The following is a 17,613-nucleotide window of genomic DNA, read 5'->3' as shown; positions in this document are numbered from 1 at the left end:
TTGTTACTTACTGTTTGTTGTTTATAGTGGTGTGTACATTGTAGTTAGTTTATGTTATCAATACGTTGTCATTCATTACCCCATAAAAACATACATACATACATAGCAGCTTCTACAATGTTTGAGACGGACACAGGAAGTTGTGTGTTTGTCAAAACAAATTTTTTATTGCGTTACTCAAAAGTTTTTGATGTATTATTTTTTTCGCTTGTGTGTGCTGGGTGCTGTGCTTTGTGCTGGCTCACTGGCACGTGCTCAGGAGGATCGCCGAACAGGGGAGGTTACTGGCGTTTGGCTAGGGGTCGTGGTTCCAGAGCTGGAGGTCACTTGTTGTGCTGCCATCAATGTTATGTTGTTGCTCAAATTATTTATGCTGGCATTCAGTTGTGTGTTGGTTGCAGTGTGGCTGGCTACAATCCTGGATAAAGATTCATTCACAACCTGGTTGTGCTGTATTAGTTGTATGAGTGTTTGGTGCTGGCGCTGTTGCTCATCAATGATGCGTGTTAAATGAGCCAGCATTTGGTTGTTGTCTGCCCGTATTTGCTCCATCGATGTTGCGATTCGGCCTACTTGGACAATCAGTCTGCCCGAGTTGCGACTAATGCGCGGTAGATGATGGGGCAGACTGGCAAGGTGTTGGGTATGTGCGGTCAGGCTGGCATTGCTTTGGGTCTGTTGGCTTGTCCAACTGGACCAAAAGTCATCTGGAATTTGTGGTTGGGGTGGAGCTTGTACCAGTTGGGGACTCATGGAGGCTTGGGGGATATCCTGCGGCTGTATTGGCTGGCTCGGGTCAACAGGTGTTAGTTGCAGTGTGAATGTTGCCTGTTGGTCTTGTCCCTGCTGGTCCACGTCGGGCATCAAGCTTGGCTCTGTATGGGGTGGACAACATGCACTGTTTACTTTACAAATAATATTTTTGCTAGTTCTAAACATTTCGACATTCATAATACTCCATTATTTTTGTATTTTGAGTTGTGTTTTTAAACTAATAATTTATTTGGTTTACAAACACATATATACCATCACAGGCGTGCACATAGACTGACTTGCGGAATCCTCACCTAACTACCTCCCCTCCACAGCATTACAGTGTTCTGTCACCTCCCCTGTCCAGGATATAGACTGCTTACCTGGATATTCCCGAGGAGCGGAGCAACTAAGCAGTCTACATACAGGACAGGGGAGGTGTGTGAACACTATAATGGTGTGGAGTGGGTGTTGTTTTTTTATTTTAAGCCAGTTATTTTTATGTGCATGTGTGTGGCCTAAATTTTAACAAATGTCTGTTCATTTTTAAATTTGATGTTGGCGATAGCAACCACTAAGATATTGATAAATTCTGCTTTTGCACCTTTAAAAATTTAAGACGTAACATCACATTGTTTGGTATGGCAAACATGTAAGCTCAACTACAACTCACATCATAGTAACTGTACTGTGTAGATGATTTGCTATGTGTTTAGTTTATGTTTTGACTCACCAGATAACTGAGGTGATCTGGGCTCATCACTCTGTGGACTCGCCAATAGTGCCTGTGGTGGCTGGGGTGAGACTGCAGAAATGCGCCGCCTGGGTGGGGAAGATGGAGCCGCAGATTCAGAGACAAGACGCCGTGTCTTACTTGGCCTCCTGGGTAAGTGCCCCGAGCCCTGTGATGGGCGCCTTAGAGGAGGGCGGCTTACAGAAGCAGAACCTATGAGAATATATAAACATTAATATTTTGTACTTCTATGTGTTTGCAGAATATGTGACTACAGTGAATTCTTACCTGCAATCCCAGCATCATCCTGAGTTGTCTGTGGCCTGTCTGGCCCGCTGGTCTGTCGGACTGTTGAAAAAGTTGTAAAAACATTATGACCATACTTTGTAAAAAAATGCTAACTGCAAAGCCTTAGTGTACTGTAACCATCTTGTACGTATTGTAAATTAAACTAATTTGTGCTTAAGATCTCCGTGATTCCTTAATTTGTTATGTATATAAAAATGTACATGGTGTTGCACAAAAAAAAAAAATACATTGATGAATTATGTGTCAGATATTGCATAGATTGATTACTTGCAACTTGAGCCAAAATGTAAATTAAAAGTTTATTTAAAAATTGTTTTTTAAAAAAAAAACATCAGAACAAGCTGCTATTAGATACAACAGCTATGTCCAAGCAAGATCTCATATTAATTATTGCAACTACACATACCAGCATGCACTGCACCTGATTTTGCATTATAAATTTAAAAAAATACAGCCAAGGCAAGATGGGAAATGCAGTTTAAAAACACAAAAACAGCATAAGGGTGCATAGGCCTGCAATACATGACCAACAATGTATGCATACTTTTTAAAAATAATTTCTCTACCATTATCATTTTGCACACTTTAAAATATAATTTCGATTTATCAAACTCACCATCCTGCGTGGGTCGGTCCGAATCCCGGACATGAGTTGCAGACACCACTTCTGCTGGAATCAGTGCCCGCACAGGCTCCTCCCACTCCCGATAGGTGGCCCGGAAAGGGGGGCCACCCCCGGTTTTGCGTGCTGATTTAGCCTCTTTGGCCATCTTGGCCTTGACACGGCGCTTTATGTCATAGAACCTCTTGCGACACGTGTCCTCAGTCCGCCTCACCACACCCTCACTATTTACGGCAACTATTACTTGCCCCCACAGGACAGACTTCCTGCGGGAGGACACCTTGGCAGCATCCTGCCCAAACAATTGCCGATGGTGCTTCATCAGCTCACGCACCAACGCCATGTTTTCAGCATAGCTGAACTTAATATTCCTGCCAGTCTTGGTAGTGGTGCGTGGCTGCGGAGCCACAGCACCATCACTCTCACTGGAGAATGCAGCAACAGGCACCCCCTCCTCCTCCTCCTCACTAACCTCCTCCCTCTCACTAACCCCCTCCTCCTCACTCACCTCCTCCACCTCACTAACAGCCTCCACCTCACTAACCGCCTCCCTCTCACTAACCTCCTCCACCACACTGACCTCTGAGTCAGACATGAGGACAAACAACACAAAACACAGAAAAATCAATACAGAAAACACACTCCTCCACTACTACTACTACACACCACACAGCCAACACACACGCTCACTCACTCACAAACAATGACAAAAGACTATAAAAAAAAAACAAGGACAAAAAAGTTTACAAACTGTGAAAAAACAATACTACAAATATGACAAGACTACTTACACACACAGTACAGCACTCAACAATCACAAAACTCCGCACCAAATCCACCAAAAACTCCACCAAACTCACCAACTCCAAATACACCTTCCTCTCTCCTCTCCACTAGCTAAACCCACGAGGTGCGGTGTGTTTGGGGCGGTTTTATAGTAATGTGCACAGACACTCCTCCATCACGAATACAACCAATCACGGACGCGTGACAAAAACGAAACTTAGGACTAAAAACGCGGCCGCAACATCAAAATCACTGCCGTAACAGACATGTGACGCAGTCGTAAAATAAACTAAAAACACGGCCGCAAAACACCCAAATCGGCCGCATTCTACACCAGAAAACCACGAATGACATCGACATCGGACAAAACAAAAAATACGAATACGACAGCTTAGTAAATCCGTCGTAACAAATTCAAAAAGTTGCAGTTTTACACTTTCGATGTCATTCGTGATTATTCTCCCACCAAATCGGGAGAATTACGAATCTTAGTAAATTTACCCCAGTGTTATGATAAGGATTGCAAATGAATTTCATGACCTGTTTCTTTCACCCGTTTTTCTTTTGTTTCCCCCTCTGCCCAGATACATCCAACCGGAAAAAGGCATCTGCCCTACCCAAAATGTTTATGTGAATGTATTTTAGATGTGTCTTATCTTCATCTCTGCAACCTCCAGTTAATAGCACACATAGTCGACAGGTGATATCCACATATACTAGCACTCACTTATGTTTCCCCCTCCATGTATCATCAACTAAATGTGCACCCCATTTGTTTTAACAAGAAGCAGAAAAGAGCTCGGTAGTGTTTGTTGGCCCATTTACAGACCCTTAATACGGGATGAGAAGGATTTAATGTATACTTCGCAATACCTCGAAGCTTATTTAGAACATATACGGGATGATGATACATGCCCCTCAGACATGGATTCATACATACATGCTTTTTACTATCCCACTAGGTCATACATTTCCTACCTACCACTCTCCCCCGACCATCCAAAACTTCTGTAGATATTGTGTAGATATTTTTCTGTTTAGTGATTAGATAGTGGCAGTTATTGGTGACTGCCAAAGGGTGGACTGTCAAAGTCGAAAAATATTGCAGTACACACATCATGTACAAACTACACACAGATGGCCTCCGTGCGCGTACTTGCTCTGCTGTGCGTGCGCATATTCGCAATTTGCATATGGTCGCTCCCGCGGTCCTGTGCATTAGCGCGTGGTATGAGTATTTACGGTAGAGTTTCTGAACGCATGGAAGGCTATAAAAATACATTACATATTTAATCCAAATAGTGCACAATGTACACAGTCTCTTTGCACCACATCAGAAATTAACAGCAGTTTAAATGGTAACAGAACAAAGGGATTCACCTTTACAGGATAGGAGGGGACAGAACAAGGTTACATGGTGGTGTTTGGTATCCAGCTGTAGGGTATTTTAAGGGAAACATTCCGGTGTTGGTTTGAGGAAGATCGCATGTTCCTGCGGATAGTTATGTGCAGGAGCAGAATATAGATATAAACTGTATTTACTGTACATTATGTATGCGGCGGGAATCCAGAGGAGACCACCCACAAGAGCAGTGAAAATAGACATCGCCCACCTATTCAAACAGAACTATGACCTCTCCTGTACTGTAAATGACCATCCCTGTGTCCAATGGACAAAGAGATTACAGTATCCATTGTGTTATGTTTTGGATGAAGTGACTAAAGAGAGCCTGCAGCAGGCCTGGTCAGACACAAGACTCACAACGTTCTCTATCAGATAACGGAGGACCGGACCGGGAAGCGCAAGCAAATTCACTCACGTATGTACCATTGAATGTAGCCATTTACTCTGTTATATTTGTATTGTATTATTTGTAATGTAACCCCCTTTCAGCAATAATACACTGTGGTTTCGGAACCCAGCGGTTTAATTACAATCTGGTGTCGTGTCTTCATTGCCCTGCTAAGGTTTAAAGTGTATTATCATTGTATTGCATTTGCTGAATAAGGTTTAAAGTGTATCACTGGGTGTGTACGCGCTGTGAGTACTTTGTACCGTCTGCGCGGTGTTTGTACGCAAAGTCCGTACACAGTACGAGACTTTGTACGCTATTAGCTGACAAAGTACGTAGAGTGTGTATTAAGTATAGCAGCAGCAGCGGCTCCATGGTAAAGTGTACTTAAGGTGTGTTTAAGGTATAGCTTTCATTCCTAAGGATAAATCAGTATTATCAGAATATACAGCGGGGAGCCCTGAGGTACCAGAACTGGGCCAGACTGCCATAGAGTTCTGTAAAGCCTGAGTTGCAGATTCATTTTGTGCAACCCTATTTGAAATCTGAGAAATCATAGATTTGATAGAGGATAATCACTCAGGCTCCCTTGCTGGTATCTGTGCTAAACCAGTGCAATCCTGATTACATGGAATGGGATCATCCTGAGAGGACATGTCCTCTGCAGTATGTGACAGAGTCCCTGGACATTGCTTAATGAAGAACACACACACACACACACACACACACACACACACACACACACGAGGACAGAGTTTCACCCCCAAGAATGGCAAGAGAGAGACAGAGAATGGAGCCAACCCACACACAGCGCTTTTAATATAAAGGGAGACCCCTACTAGCGCTGACTGTGCACCTTAAAAGGTTACAGTCTTAATGCAGCCTCCCCCCCCCCTTCTACAACCCCCTGGTACCGTGAGAGATAGCTGGAGTTGCTGTGGAGGGACCTGCTCTTCCTGGACAGCGCTGTGCAGGCAGGAAAATGGCGCTGAACGCTGCTGGGTCCGCTGAGAAGCTCCGCCCCAAAATGGCGCTGTCTTCCCACTTTTCACAAGGATTATATTGGCCTGAGGTAAAATGCTGGCTGAGATCCACAGACCCCAACAGGCTTGCTGACCAGTGCAGGGTTCAGGCGCTGGCTCAGGGCACCCCTCATACTAAGTACCGCTGAGTCTCCTGAGCGCAGTTAGTACTGCGCTCCTACCCTGTTGCCGCAATCTTCACATCGGCCTCCCACTTGCTAGGGGGGTGGTGACTCACTCACCACTGATCTTCAGCTCTGTAAGGGGGTGGCGGCATACTGCTGGGGTGAGCGATCCCCTGTGGTGGGGAACGATCTATCCCCTCAGGAGCTCAGTGTCCTGTCAGCGGAGATACTGTAGTGGCTCAAACCCCGCAGGGCAGACACTACTGCCCCCCTTAGTCCCACGAAGCAGGGAGGCTTAAAGTGCCAATGGCTCCTGGTGGACCCATCTATACCCCATGGTACTAATGTGGACCCCAGCATCCTCTAGGACGTAAGAGAAATGGGAAAACCCACCCATTGTGGATGCATCTGTCTCCAGACTGTCTAAAAAGGTGGTTTTACCTGTCCCTGGATCTACTGCGTTAAAAGAACCGGCTGATCGTAAAATTGACACTACGCTCAAATGCATTTACACTGCTTCAGGAGTGGCATTAAGGACCACTATTGGCTGTGCATGGATTTCTAAAGCCATAGTAAAGTGGTCAGGCACATTACTAGATGATTTGGATACAATGGATAGAAGTGACATTGAATTGTTTTTACGTAACATACAGGATTCTGCGGGGTTCATGGTGGAATCCATGAAGGACCAGGGTACGTTGACTGCACGGATACCTTCTATGTCGATCTCAGCCCGCAGGGGAATCTGGCTACGCCAATGGCCTGCAGACGCGGAATCCAGGAGAAGTGTGGAGAACCTACCCTACACAGGTCAGGCTCTATTTGGGGAAACGTTGGATGTGCGGATTTCCACGGGAACCGCGGGTAAGTCACCTTTCTTTCGCTCTGCTACACCTTCTACGAAGAAACCATTTTCTTCAGCTATGCCACAGTCCTTTCGGACTGCTAAGGCAAAAAAGTCCAAGCCTCCTACCACTTTCTTTAGAGGTGGTCGGGCAAAATCCAAAAAGCCTGCACCGGCAGGCTCCCAGGACCAGAGACCTGCTTCTGGTTCCTCAAAATCCTCAGCATGACGGTGGACCTCAAAGCCTGGAGGACGGGCTGGTGGGTGCGAGACTCAGACGTTTCAGACACGTCTGGGTGTCGACCGGCCTGAATCCCTGGGTACAGGATATTGTGTCCCAGGCGTGCAGACTGGAGTTTCAAGAACTCCCGCCTCACCGATTCTTCAAATCTTTGCTGACAGACAGGGCTATCCTACAGGAAGCCATCCTAAAATTGTAAAAGTCACAGGTCATTGTCCCAGTTCCACCTCATATGCAAAACAAGGGTTATTATTCAAACCTTTTCGTGGTACCGAAACCGGATGGTTCGGTCAGACCAATTTTGAACTTGAAATCGTTGAACACTTCTGAGGGTGTTCAAATTCAAAATGAAGTCTCTCAGATCCTGCAGTGGCACTGGTTACTTAGTTCAATACTGCTTCTTTCTTGGTTAAGTACTGTTTTGTTACTTGGGTAAGTAATATTGTTCAGCCGTTGCTGATTTTTCAAGCTGGTTAGCTTGGTTTGCCTTGTATGTGTGAGCTGGTGTGAATCTCGCCACTATCTGTGTAATATCCTTCTCTCGAAGTTGTCCGTCTCCACGGGCACAGTTTCTAGACTGAGTCTGGTAGGAGGGGCATAGAGTGAGGACCCAGCTCAAACTCTTAAAGTGCCAGTGGCTCCTAGTGGACCTGTCTATACCCCATAGTACTAATGTGCATCCCCAGCATCCTCTACGGACTACGAGAAAAGGATTTACCGGTAGGTAATTAAAATCCTTTTTTCAAAATATACTGTCTCTACTACAGTACATCACACAGTCTTGGCCCTAGAATTACCATCACTACAAACGTACTAATCAGCCTGGAGAATAGACATGGGAGCGATTCTGAAAGAGGAAACATGGGATAAAAGTCACGAATAGTAAAATTCTTAGCCAAGCCATATAAGAAAACTCCTATAAAAGTTTAGACTCTGCATTACCTAGTTTATGAGATTGGTGGTGCAGAGCGCTAATGCTGATATATATGCCAGGTGTGAATATACAGGGGTGCTTTGTGTCAAATTAAATGAATCCCTTTAAAAACGGCATGCGGTCAGGTTGCCGGCGGTAGAAATCCTCATGCTGGAATCCCAACAGACAGCCAGAATGCCTGAATCCCTGCATCATTTGGAATGCTGATGCCGAAATCCTGACAGCCGATATCCCGACTCTGGGATATCGAGGAGAGCTAGGGATGGGCTGCGGGAAGGGAGGGGGGCGCGAGGCGGCGCAGGGTAAGTAAACTGGGATTCTCAGCATCGGAATGTGGGTGTCTATCTTTTGACAACTGGCATCCCAAAAGCCGGTCTCGTGTATCACACCCCTCTAAACAAAGAATGCATTTTTTATATTACGTATTTTTTGTTAGTATGAAAATATATTAGGGTGTTCCTTTTACATCTAGATGACAATTTAAATGATAAAATAGTACAGATCATTTGCAGTTTTGATTTTAATGTTTATGATTTCAATGTTCATCTATATATACCTCTACTCTTTTTTCATACTTATAAAAATCCATAATTTCAAAAATATTCTTCTGTTTAAAGAGATTAATGTACAGTGCACGTGGAAAGTATTCACAGCGCTTCACTTTTTCCACATTTTGTTATGTTACAGCCTTATTTCAAATTGGGATAAATTCATTTTTCCCTTAAAATTCTACACACAATAAAAATGTGAAAAAGTTTTTTTGTGATTTTTGCAAATTTATTAAAAATAAAAAAACCTAAGAAATCACACTTACATAAGTATTCACAGCCTTTGCGCAATACTTTGTTGATGCACCATTGGCAGCAATTACAGACTCAAGTCTTTTTGAATATGATGCCACAAGATTGGCACACCTATCTTTGGCCAGTTTCTCCCATTCTTCTTTGCAGCACCTCTCAAGCTCCATCAGGTTGGATGGGAAACGTCGGTGCACAGCCATTTTCAGATCTCTCCAGATCGGATTCAAGTCTGGGCTCTGGCTGGGCCACTCAAAGACATTCACAAAGTTGTCCTGAAGCCACTCCTTTGATATCTTGTCTATGTGCTTAGGGTCGTTGTCCTGCTGAAAGATGAACTATTGACCCAGTCTGAGGTCAAGAGCGCTCTGTACATTGCTGCATTCATCTTTTCCTCTATCCTGACTAGTCTCCCAGTTCCTGCCGCTGAAAAACATCCCCACAGCATGCTTCACTGTAGGGATGGTATTGGCTTGGTGATGAGCGGTGCCTGGTTTCCTCCAAACATGATGCCTGGCATTCATATGCCAAAGACTTCAATCTTTGTCTCATCAGACCAGAGAATTTTGTTTCTCATGGACTGAGAGTCCTTCAGGTGCATTTTGGCAAACTCCAGGTGGGCTGCCATGTGCTTTTTTTTTTACCAAGGAGTTGCTTCCGTCTGGCCACTCTACCATACAGGCCTGATTGGTAGATTGCTGCAGAGATGGTTGTCCTTCTGGAAGGTTCTCCTCTCTCCACACAGGAATGCTTTACCTCTGACAGAGTGACCACCGGGTTCTTAGTCACCATGACTAGGGCCCTTCTCCCCCGATTGCTCAGTTTAGACGGCCAACCAGCAAGAGTTCTGGTGGTTCCGAACTACTTCCATTTACGGATTATGAAGGCCACTGGGCTCATTGGGACCTTCAAAGCCGCATATGTTTTTCCGTACCCTTCCCCAGATTTGTACCTCGAGACAATCCTGTATCGGAGGTCTACAGACAATTCCTTTGACTTCATGCTTGGTTTGTGCTCAGACGTGCACTGTCAAGTGTGGGACCTTATATAGACAGGTGTGTGCCTTTTCAAATCATGTCCAATCAACTGAATTTAACACAGGTGGACTCCAATTAAGCTGTAGGAACATCTCAAGGATGATGAGGAAATAGGATGCAACTGAGCTCAATTTTGAGCTTTATGGCAAAGGCTATGAATACTTATGTACATGTGATTTCTTAGTTTTTTTTTATTTTAAATAAATTTGCAAAAATCACAAAAACTTTTTTCATTATGTGGTATTGTGTGTAGAATTTTGAGGACAAAAATGAAATTATTCCATTTTGGAAAAACGCTGTAACATAACAATATAAAAAGTGAAGCGCTGTTAATACTTTCCGGATGCACTGTAATTCAACACAAAGCACACCAATGTTTTCCCAACTGGCGTATATATCTGCATTACCTCTCAGTGCCACAACACTTTGTTCCAACTTGAGGGGGATCCTTCACTTTTGGTTTGAGCTGCAGGGCTAAAACTCTAGAACAGTGCAGTTCTGAATCATCACCTTGTTTACATGTTTCTTTGTGTTTCCTAGTGCCTCACACCTGTAACCGATGTTAGAGAAACTGGCCTTTTGCAGTGTTTGTGGAGTGTACACTTTTCAGAACTGAGTGCACTCAACTAAGGGCAATAAATTTACATGTGTAAGTGGGCACTGTAGCGCAGTCAAAGTGCATTGAGGTCATGTTTACGGTGGCTATTAAAAGTTGGATGTAAACGTAAATACTGTTAATCTTCCAGATAGGCGTATCTTTTACACCTAGTATAAGATATTTGTAAGTGTGCACTGTGTAGGAAAAACCATGCATAGACAAAAGGGTTTGGGTGCAGTACAAGATGCAGGCAATTGTGCATACTGGTGGTTATGGACAGTTTTCAAAGCACACAGTTTGGGAGCAACATACAGATGGGTCCTCCGTTATCTTGATTGTTTCTGCGCCTAGACGGAGGTTTAGTCGTGCCTAGGCGATAGCTTAGGTTGCCGAGTTTAATCACGGACAGGCGCGTTGAGGCGCGACAGGATACTCAGCATGCAATACACATCTCCACCACTGGGTGGCTAATGCTCCACTAATCCAGTACTTTAGATCGAACAGCAGCGGATTGATCTACAAGCTCTGGCAAATGGTCAGTGACGACTGTAATGTTAATAGATGGTGACCAATGGTCAGACGGAGAGAGTTAAAAAAATAAATAGTTTATACAGACACAAATGAACATGTTAAAACACTTGTGTATGCAGACGCAACTAATGTGTGAAAGGAATAATGTAGCTCATTGACTTTAAAGTATGTACAGTGCACTAAATACCGTGCTTTTGAAATACATGTATGAGCGTCCGAGTCCCCTAAGGCATAAACTAACACAAATGGGAAGGAATCGCCCTTTGCAGTACTTTTACACATGAACTTGTGAATCTTCCATGAAGCATCGTGGGCTAGCGATGAAAGCTCCCGCATCGCATGCTGAGTGTCCCGGGTTCGATTTCCAAAGTGCCGACTTTTTATTTTTTATTTTTATGTGTTCGCGTGACATTCATTTTATTATTTTTTTCTTTGTTATACATTCAATGGAAGGGTGCACACAGGTTTCACATAAATCAGAGTAAATCTGCTGGAGCGACTCATTCCGTTATATACAATACAAAGCGGTAATGAGTATAAAATAAGAATTTACTCACCGGTAATTCTATTTCTCGTAGACCGTAGTGGATGCTGGGTACTCCGTAAGGACCATGGGGAATAGACGGGCTCCGCAGGAGACTGGGCACTCTAAAAGAAAGATTAGGTACTATCTGGTGTGCACTGGCTCCTCCCTCTATGCCCCTCCTCCAGACCTGTTAGGGAAACTGTGCCCAGAAGAGCTGACACTACAAGGAAAGGATTTGGAATCCAGGGTAAGACTCATACCAGCCACACCAATCACACCGTACAACTCGTGACAACTATACCCAGTTAACAGTATGAATAACAACTGAGCCTCACTGAACAGATGGCTCATAACAATAACCCTTCAGTTAAGCAATAACTATATACAAGTATTGCAGAAAATCCGCACTTGGGACGGGCTCCCAGCATCCACTACGGACTACGAGAAATAGAATTACCGGTGAGTAAATTCTTATTTTCTCTGACGTCCTAGTGGATGCTGGGTACTCCGTAAGGACCATAGGGATTATACCAAAGCTCCCAAACGGGCGGGAGAGTGCAGATGACTCTGCAGCACCGAATGAGCAAACTCAAGGTCCTCCTCAGCCAGGGTATCAAACTTGTAGAATTTTGCAAACGTGTTTGATCCCGACCAGGTAGCAGCTCGGCAAAGTTGTAAAGCCGAGACCCCTCGGGCAGCCGCCCAAGAAGAGCCCACCTTCCTCGTGGAATGGGCTTTTACCGATTTAGGATGCGGCAGTCCAGCCGCAGAAAGAGCCTGCTGAATCGTGCTACAGATCCAGCGAGCAATAGTCTGCTTAGAAGCATGAGCACCCAGCTTGTTGGGTGCATGCAGGATAAACAGTGAGTCAGTTTTTCTGACCCTAGCCGTCCTGGAAACATAGATTTTCAGGGCCCAGACTACGTCCAGCAACTTGGAATCCTCCAAGTCCCGAGTAGCCGCAGGCACCACAATAGGTTGGTTCAAATGAAACGCTGATACCACCTTAGGGAGAAATTGGGGACGAGTCCTCAATTCTGCCCTGTCCATATGGAAGATCAGATAGGGGCTTTTACATGACAAAGCCGCCAATTCTGACACACGCCTAGCCGAAGCTAAGGCCAATAGCATGACCACTTTCCACGTGAGATATTTTAGCTCCACGGTCTGAAGTGGCTCAAACCAATGTGATTTTAGGTAATCCAACACAACGTTGAGATCCCAAGGTGCCACTGGAGGCACAAAAGGGGGCTGAATATGCAGCACTCCCTTGACAAACGTCTGAACTTCAGGCAGTGAAGCCAGTTCTTTTTGAAAGAAAATAGACAGGGCCGAAATCTGGACTTTTATGGATCCCAATTTTAGGCCCATAGTCACTCCTGACTGTAGGAAGTGCAGAAATCGACCCAGCTGAAATTCTTCTGTTGGGGCCTTCATAGCCTCACACCAAGCAACATATTTTCGCCATATGCGGTGATAATGTTTTGCTGTCACATCCTTCCTAGCTTTTATCAGCGTAGGAATGACTTCAACCGGAATGCCCTTTTCCATCAGGATCCGGCGTTCAACCGCCATGCCGTCAAACGCCGCCGCGGTAAGTCTTGGAACAGACAGGGCCCCTGCTGTAACAGGTCCTGTCTGAGAGGCAGAGGCCAAGGGTCCTCTGAGATCTTGTAGTTCCGGGTACCAAGTCCTTCTTGGCCAATCCGGAACGATGAGTATAGTTCTTACTCCTCTCTTTCTTATTATCCTCAGTACCTTTGGTATGAGAGGAAGAGGAGGGAACACATAAACCGACTGGTACACCCACGGTGTCACTAGAGCGTCCACAGCTATCGCCTGAGGGTCCCTTGACCTGGCGCAATATCTTTTTAGCTTTTTGTTGAGGCGGGACGCCATCATGTCCACCTGTGGCCTTTCCCAACGATTTACAATCAGCTGGAAGACTTCTGGATGAAGTCCCCACTCTCCCGGGTGGAGGTCGTGCCTGCTGAGGAAGTCTGCTTCCCAGTTGTCCTCTCCCGGAATGAACACTGCTGACAGTGCTATCACGTGATTTTCCGCCCATCGGAGAATCCTTGTGGCTTCTGCCATCGCCATCCTGCTTCTTGTGCCGCCCTGTCGGTTTACATGGGCGACCGCCGTGATGTTGTCTGACTGAATCAGCACCGGCTGGTTTTGAAGCAGGGGTTTTGCCTGACTTAGGGCATTGTAAATGGCCCTTAGTTCCAGAATATTTATGTGTAGGGAAGCCTCCTGACTCGACCATAGTCCCTGGAAGTTTCTTCCCTGAGTGACTGCCCCCTAACCTCGGAGGCTTGCATCCGTGGTCACCAGGACCCAGTCCTGTATGCCGAATCTGCGGCCTTCGAGAAGATGAGCACTCTGCAGCCACCACAGCAGAGACACCCTGGCCCTCGGGGACAGGGTGATCAGCCGATGCATCTGAAGATGCGATCCGGACCACTTGTCTAACAGATCCCACTGAAAGATCCTTGCATGGAACCTGCCGAATGGAATTGCCTCGTAAGAAGCTACCATCTTTCCCAGGACTCGCGTGCAGTGATGCACCGACACCTGTTGCGGTTTTAGGAGGTCTCTGACCAGAGAGGACAACTCCTTGGCCTTCTCCTCCGGGAGAAACACCTTCTTCTGTTCTGTGTCCAGAATCATACCCAGGAACAGCAGACGCGTCGTAGGAACCAGCTGTGACTTTGGGATATTCAGAATCCAGCCGTGCTGTTGTAGCACTTCCTGAGATAGTGCTACTCCGACCAACAACTGCTCCCTGGACCTCGCCTTTATAAGGAGATCGTCCAAGTACGGGATAATTATAACTCCCTTCTTCCGAAGGAATATCATCATTTCGGCCATTACTTTGGTAAATACCCTCGGTGCCGTGGACAGACCAAACGGCAACGTCTGGAATTGGTAATGGCAGTCCTGTACCACAAAACGGAGGTACACCTGGTGAGGTGGGTAAATGGGGACATGTAGGTAAGCATCCTTGATGTCCAGTGATACCATGTAATCCCCCTCTTCCAGGCTTGCAATAACCGCCCTGAGCGATTCCATTTTGAACTTGAACTTCCTTATATAAGTGTTCAAGGATTTTAAATTTAGAATGGGTCTCACCGAACCGTCTGGTTTCGGTACCACAAACATTGTGGAATAGTAACCCCGTCCCTGTTGAAGGAGGGGAACTTTGATTATCACCTGCTGGAAGTACAGCTTGTGAATTGCCGCCAGTACTACCTTCCTGTCCTGGGGAGTAGCTGGCAAGGCTGATTTGAGGTAACGGCGAGGGGGAGACGTCTCGAACTCCAGCTTGTATCCCTGAGATACCACTTGTAGAATCCAGAGATCCACCTGTTAGCGAACCCACTGGTCGCTGAAGTTCCGGAGACGGGCCCCCACCGCACCTGGCTCCACATGTGGAGCCCCAGCGTCATGCGGTGGACTTAGTGGAAGCAGGGGAGGATTTTTGTTCTTGGGAACTGGCTGTATGGTGCAGCTTTTTCCCTCTACCCCTGCCTCTGGGCAGAAAGGACGCGCCTCTAACCCGCTTGCCTGAGGCCGAAAGGACTGTACTTGATAATACGGTGCTTTCTTAGGTTGTGAGGGAACCTGAGGTAAAAAAGTCAACTTCCCAGCTGTTGCTGTGGATACGAGGTCCGAAAGACCGTCCCCTAACAATTCCTCACCCTTATAAGGCAAAATTTCCATGTGCCTCTTAGAGTCAGGTTCACCTGTCCACTGCCGAGTCCATAATACTCTCCTGGCAGAAATGGACATTGCATTAATTCTAGATGCCAGCAGGCAAATGTCCCTCTGTGCATCTCTCATATATAAGACTACGTCTTTAATATGCTCTATGGTTAGCAATATAGGCCCTCATTCCGAGTTGATCGGTCGCAAGGCGAATTTAGCAGAGTTACACACGCTAAGCCGCCGCCTACTGGGAGTGAATCTTAGCTTCTTAAAATTGCGACCGATGTATTCGCAATATTGCGATTACTAACTACTTAGCAGTTTCTGAGTAGCTCCAGACTTACTCTGCCTGTGCGATCATTTCAGTGCTTGTCGTTCCTGGTTGACGTCACAAACACACCCAGCGTTCGCCCAGGCACTCCCACCGTTTCCCCGGCCACTCCTGCGTTTTTTCCGGAAACGGTAGCGTTTTCAGCCACACGCCCCTGAAACGCCGTGTTTCCGCCCAGTAACACCCATTTCCTGTCAATCACATTACGATCGCCGGAGCGATGAAAAAGCTGTGAGTAAAATTACTTTCTTCATAGTAAAGTTACTTGGCGCAGTCGCAGTGCGAACATTGCGCATGCGTACTAAGCGGATTTTCACTGCGATGCGATCAAAAATACCGAGCGAACAACTCGGAATGAGGGCCATAGTGTCCCTGTCAAGGGAATCAATGTTATCAGACAGGGAATCAAACCACGCTGCTGCAGCACTACACATCCATGCTGAAGCAATAGCAGGTCTCAGTATAGTACCTGAGTGTGTATACACAGACTTCAGGATAGCCTCCTGCTTTCTATCCGCAGGCTCCTTTAAGGCGGCCGTATCCTGAGAAGGCAGTGCCACCTTTTTTGATAAACGTGCGAGCGCCTTGTCCACCTTAGGGGATGTCTCCCAGCGTAACCTATCCGTTGGCGGGAAAGGGTACGCCATTAGTAACCGCTTAGAAATTACTAGTTTCTTATCTGGGGAACCCCACGCTTCTTCACACAATTCATTTAATTCATCAGATGGGGGAAAAGTCACTGGCTGCTTTTTCTCCCCATACATAATACCCTTTTTAGTGGTAACCGGGTTAATGTCAGAAATGTGGAACACATTTTTCATTGCCGTAATCATGCATCGGATGGCCCTAGTGGATTGTATATTTGTCTCATCCTCGTCGACACTGGAGTCAGACTCCGTGTCGACATCTGTGTCTGCCATCTGAGGTAGCGGGCGTTTTTGAGCCCCTGACGGCTTCTGAGATGCCTGGGCAGGCGCAGGCTGAGATGCCGGCTGTCCCAAAGCTGCGTCATCGAACCTTTTATGTAAGGAGTTGACACTGTCGGTTAATACCTTCCACATATCCATCCACTCAGGTGTCGGCCCCGCAGGGGGCGACATCACACTTATCGGCACCTGCTCCGCCTCCACGTAAGCGTCCTCATCAAACATGTCGACACAGCCGTACCGACACACCGCACACACACACAGGGAATGCTCTGAGGACAGGACCCCACAAAGTCCTTTGGGGAGACAGAGAGAGAGTATGCCAGCACACACCACAGCGCTATATAATCAGGGATTTACACTAACAAAAGCGATTTTCCCTATAGCTGCTTTTATATATAGTTTTTGCGCCTAAATTTGGGGCCCACCTCTCTTTTTTACCCTTGATGTCTTGAAACTGCAGGGGAGAGCCTGGGGAGCTGTCTTCCAGCGGAGCTGTGAAGAGAAAATGGCGCCGGTGTACTGAGGAAGATAGCCCCGCCCCCTTCTCGGCGGACTTCTCCCGCTTTTTTATCTGAATAATGGCGGAGGATTATGCACATATACAGCTTAAAAGCTGTATTATGTGCCAATTTGCCATGTAAGGTACTCTAATTGCTGCCCAGGGCGCCCCCCCCCCCCAGCGCCCTGCACCCTGCACCCATCAGTGACCGGAGTGTGTGGTGTGCATAGGGAGCAATGTCGCACAGCTGCAGTGCTGTGCGCTACCTTAATGAAGACCGAAGTCTTCAGCCGCCGATTTCCTCCGGTTTCTTCCGTCTTCTGGCTCTGCAAGGGGGACGGCGGCGCGGCTCCGGGAACGGACGATCGAGGTCGGGCCCTGTGTTCGATCCCTCTGGAGCTAATGGTGTCCAGTAGCCTAGAAGCACAAGCTAGCTGCAAGCAGGTAGGTTTGCTTCTCTCCCCTAAGTCCCACGTAGCAGTGAGTCTGTTG

General features: G+C 46.4%; 1 protein-coding gene across 1 annotated transcript; it reads right to left on the bottom strand.

The window, feature by feature from the left end:
• Window positions 1–246: 246 nt before the first annotated feature.
• Window positions 247–1,825, bottom strand: LOC135056696 (uncharacterized). Its single transcript, XM_063962214.1, has 3 exons — window positions 1,775–1,825; window positions 1,487–1,699; window positions 247–875 (listed from the first exon to the last, which is right to left on the bottom strand). The coding sequence occupies exon 3, from the start codon at window positions 862–864 to the stop codon at window positions 256–258; it is 609 nt and encodes a 202-aa protein (XP_063818284.1). The 5' UTR covers window positions 865–875; window positions 1,487–1,699; window positions 1,775–1,825; the 3' UTR covers window positions 247–255.
• Between the last annotated feature and the right edge of the window lie 15,788 nt (window positions 1,826–17,613).

This window comes from Pseudophryne corroboree, chromosome 1 (genome assembly GCF_028390025.1).
Source record: "Pseudophryne corroboree isolate aPseCor3 chromosome 1, aPseCor3.hap2, whole genome shotgun sequence".
NCBI lineage: Eukaryota > Metazoa > Chordata > Amphibia > Anura > Myobatrachidae > Pseudophryne > Pseudophryne corroboree.
Note: the sequence above shows the minus strand (reverse complement) of the source record. Positions and strands in the feature narration are given on the sequence as shown.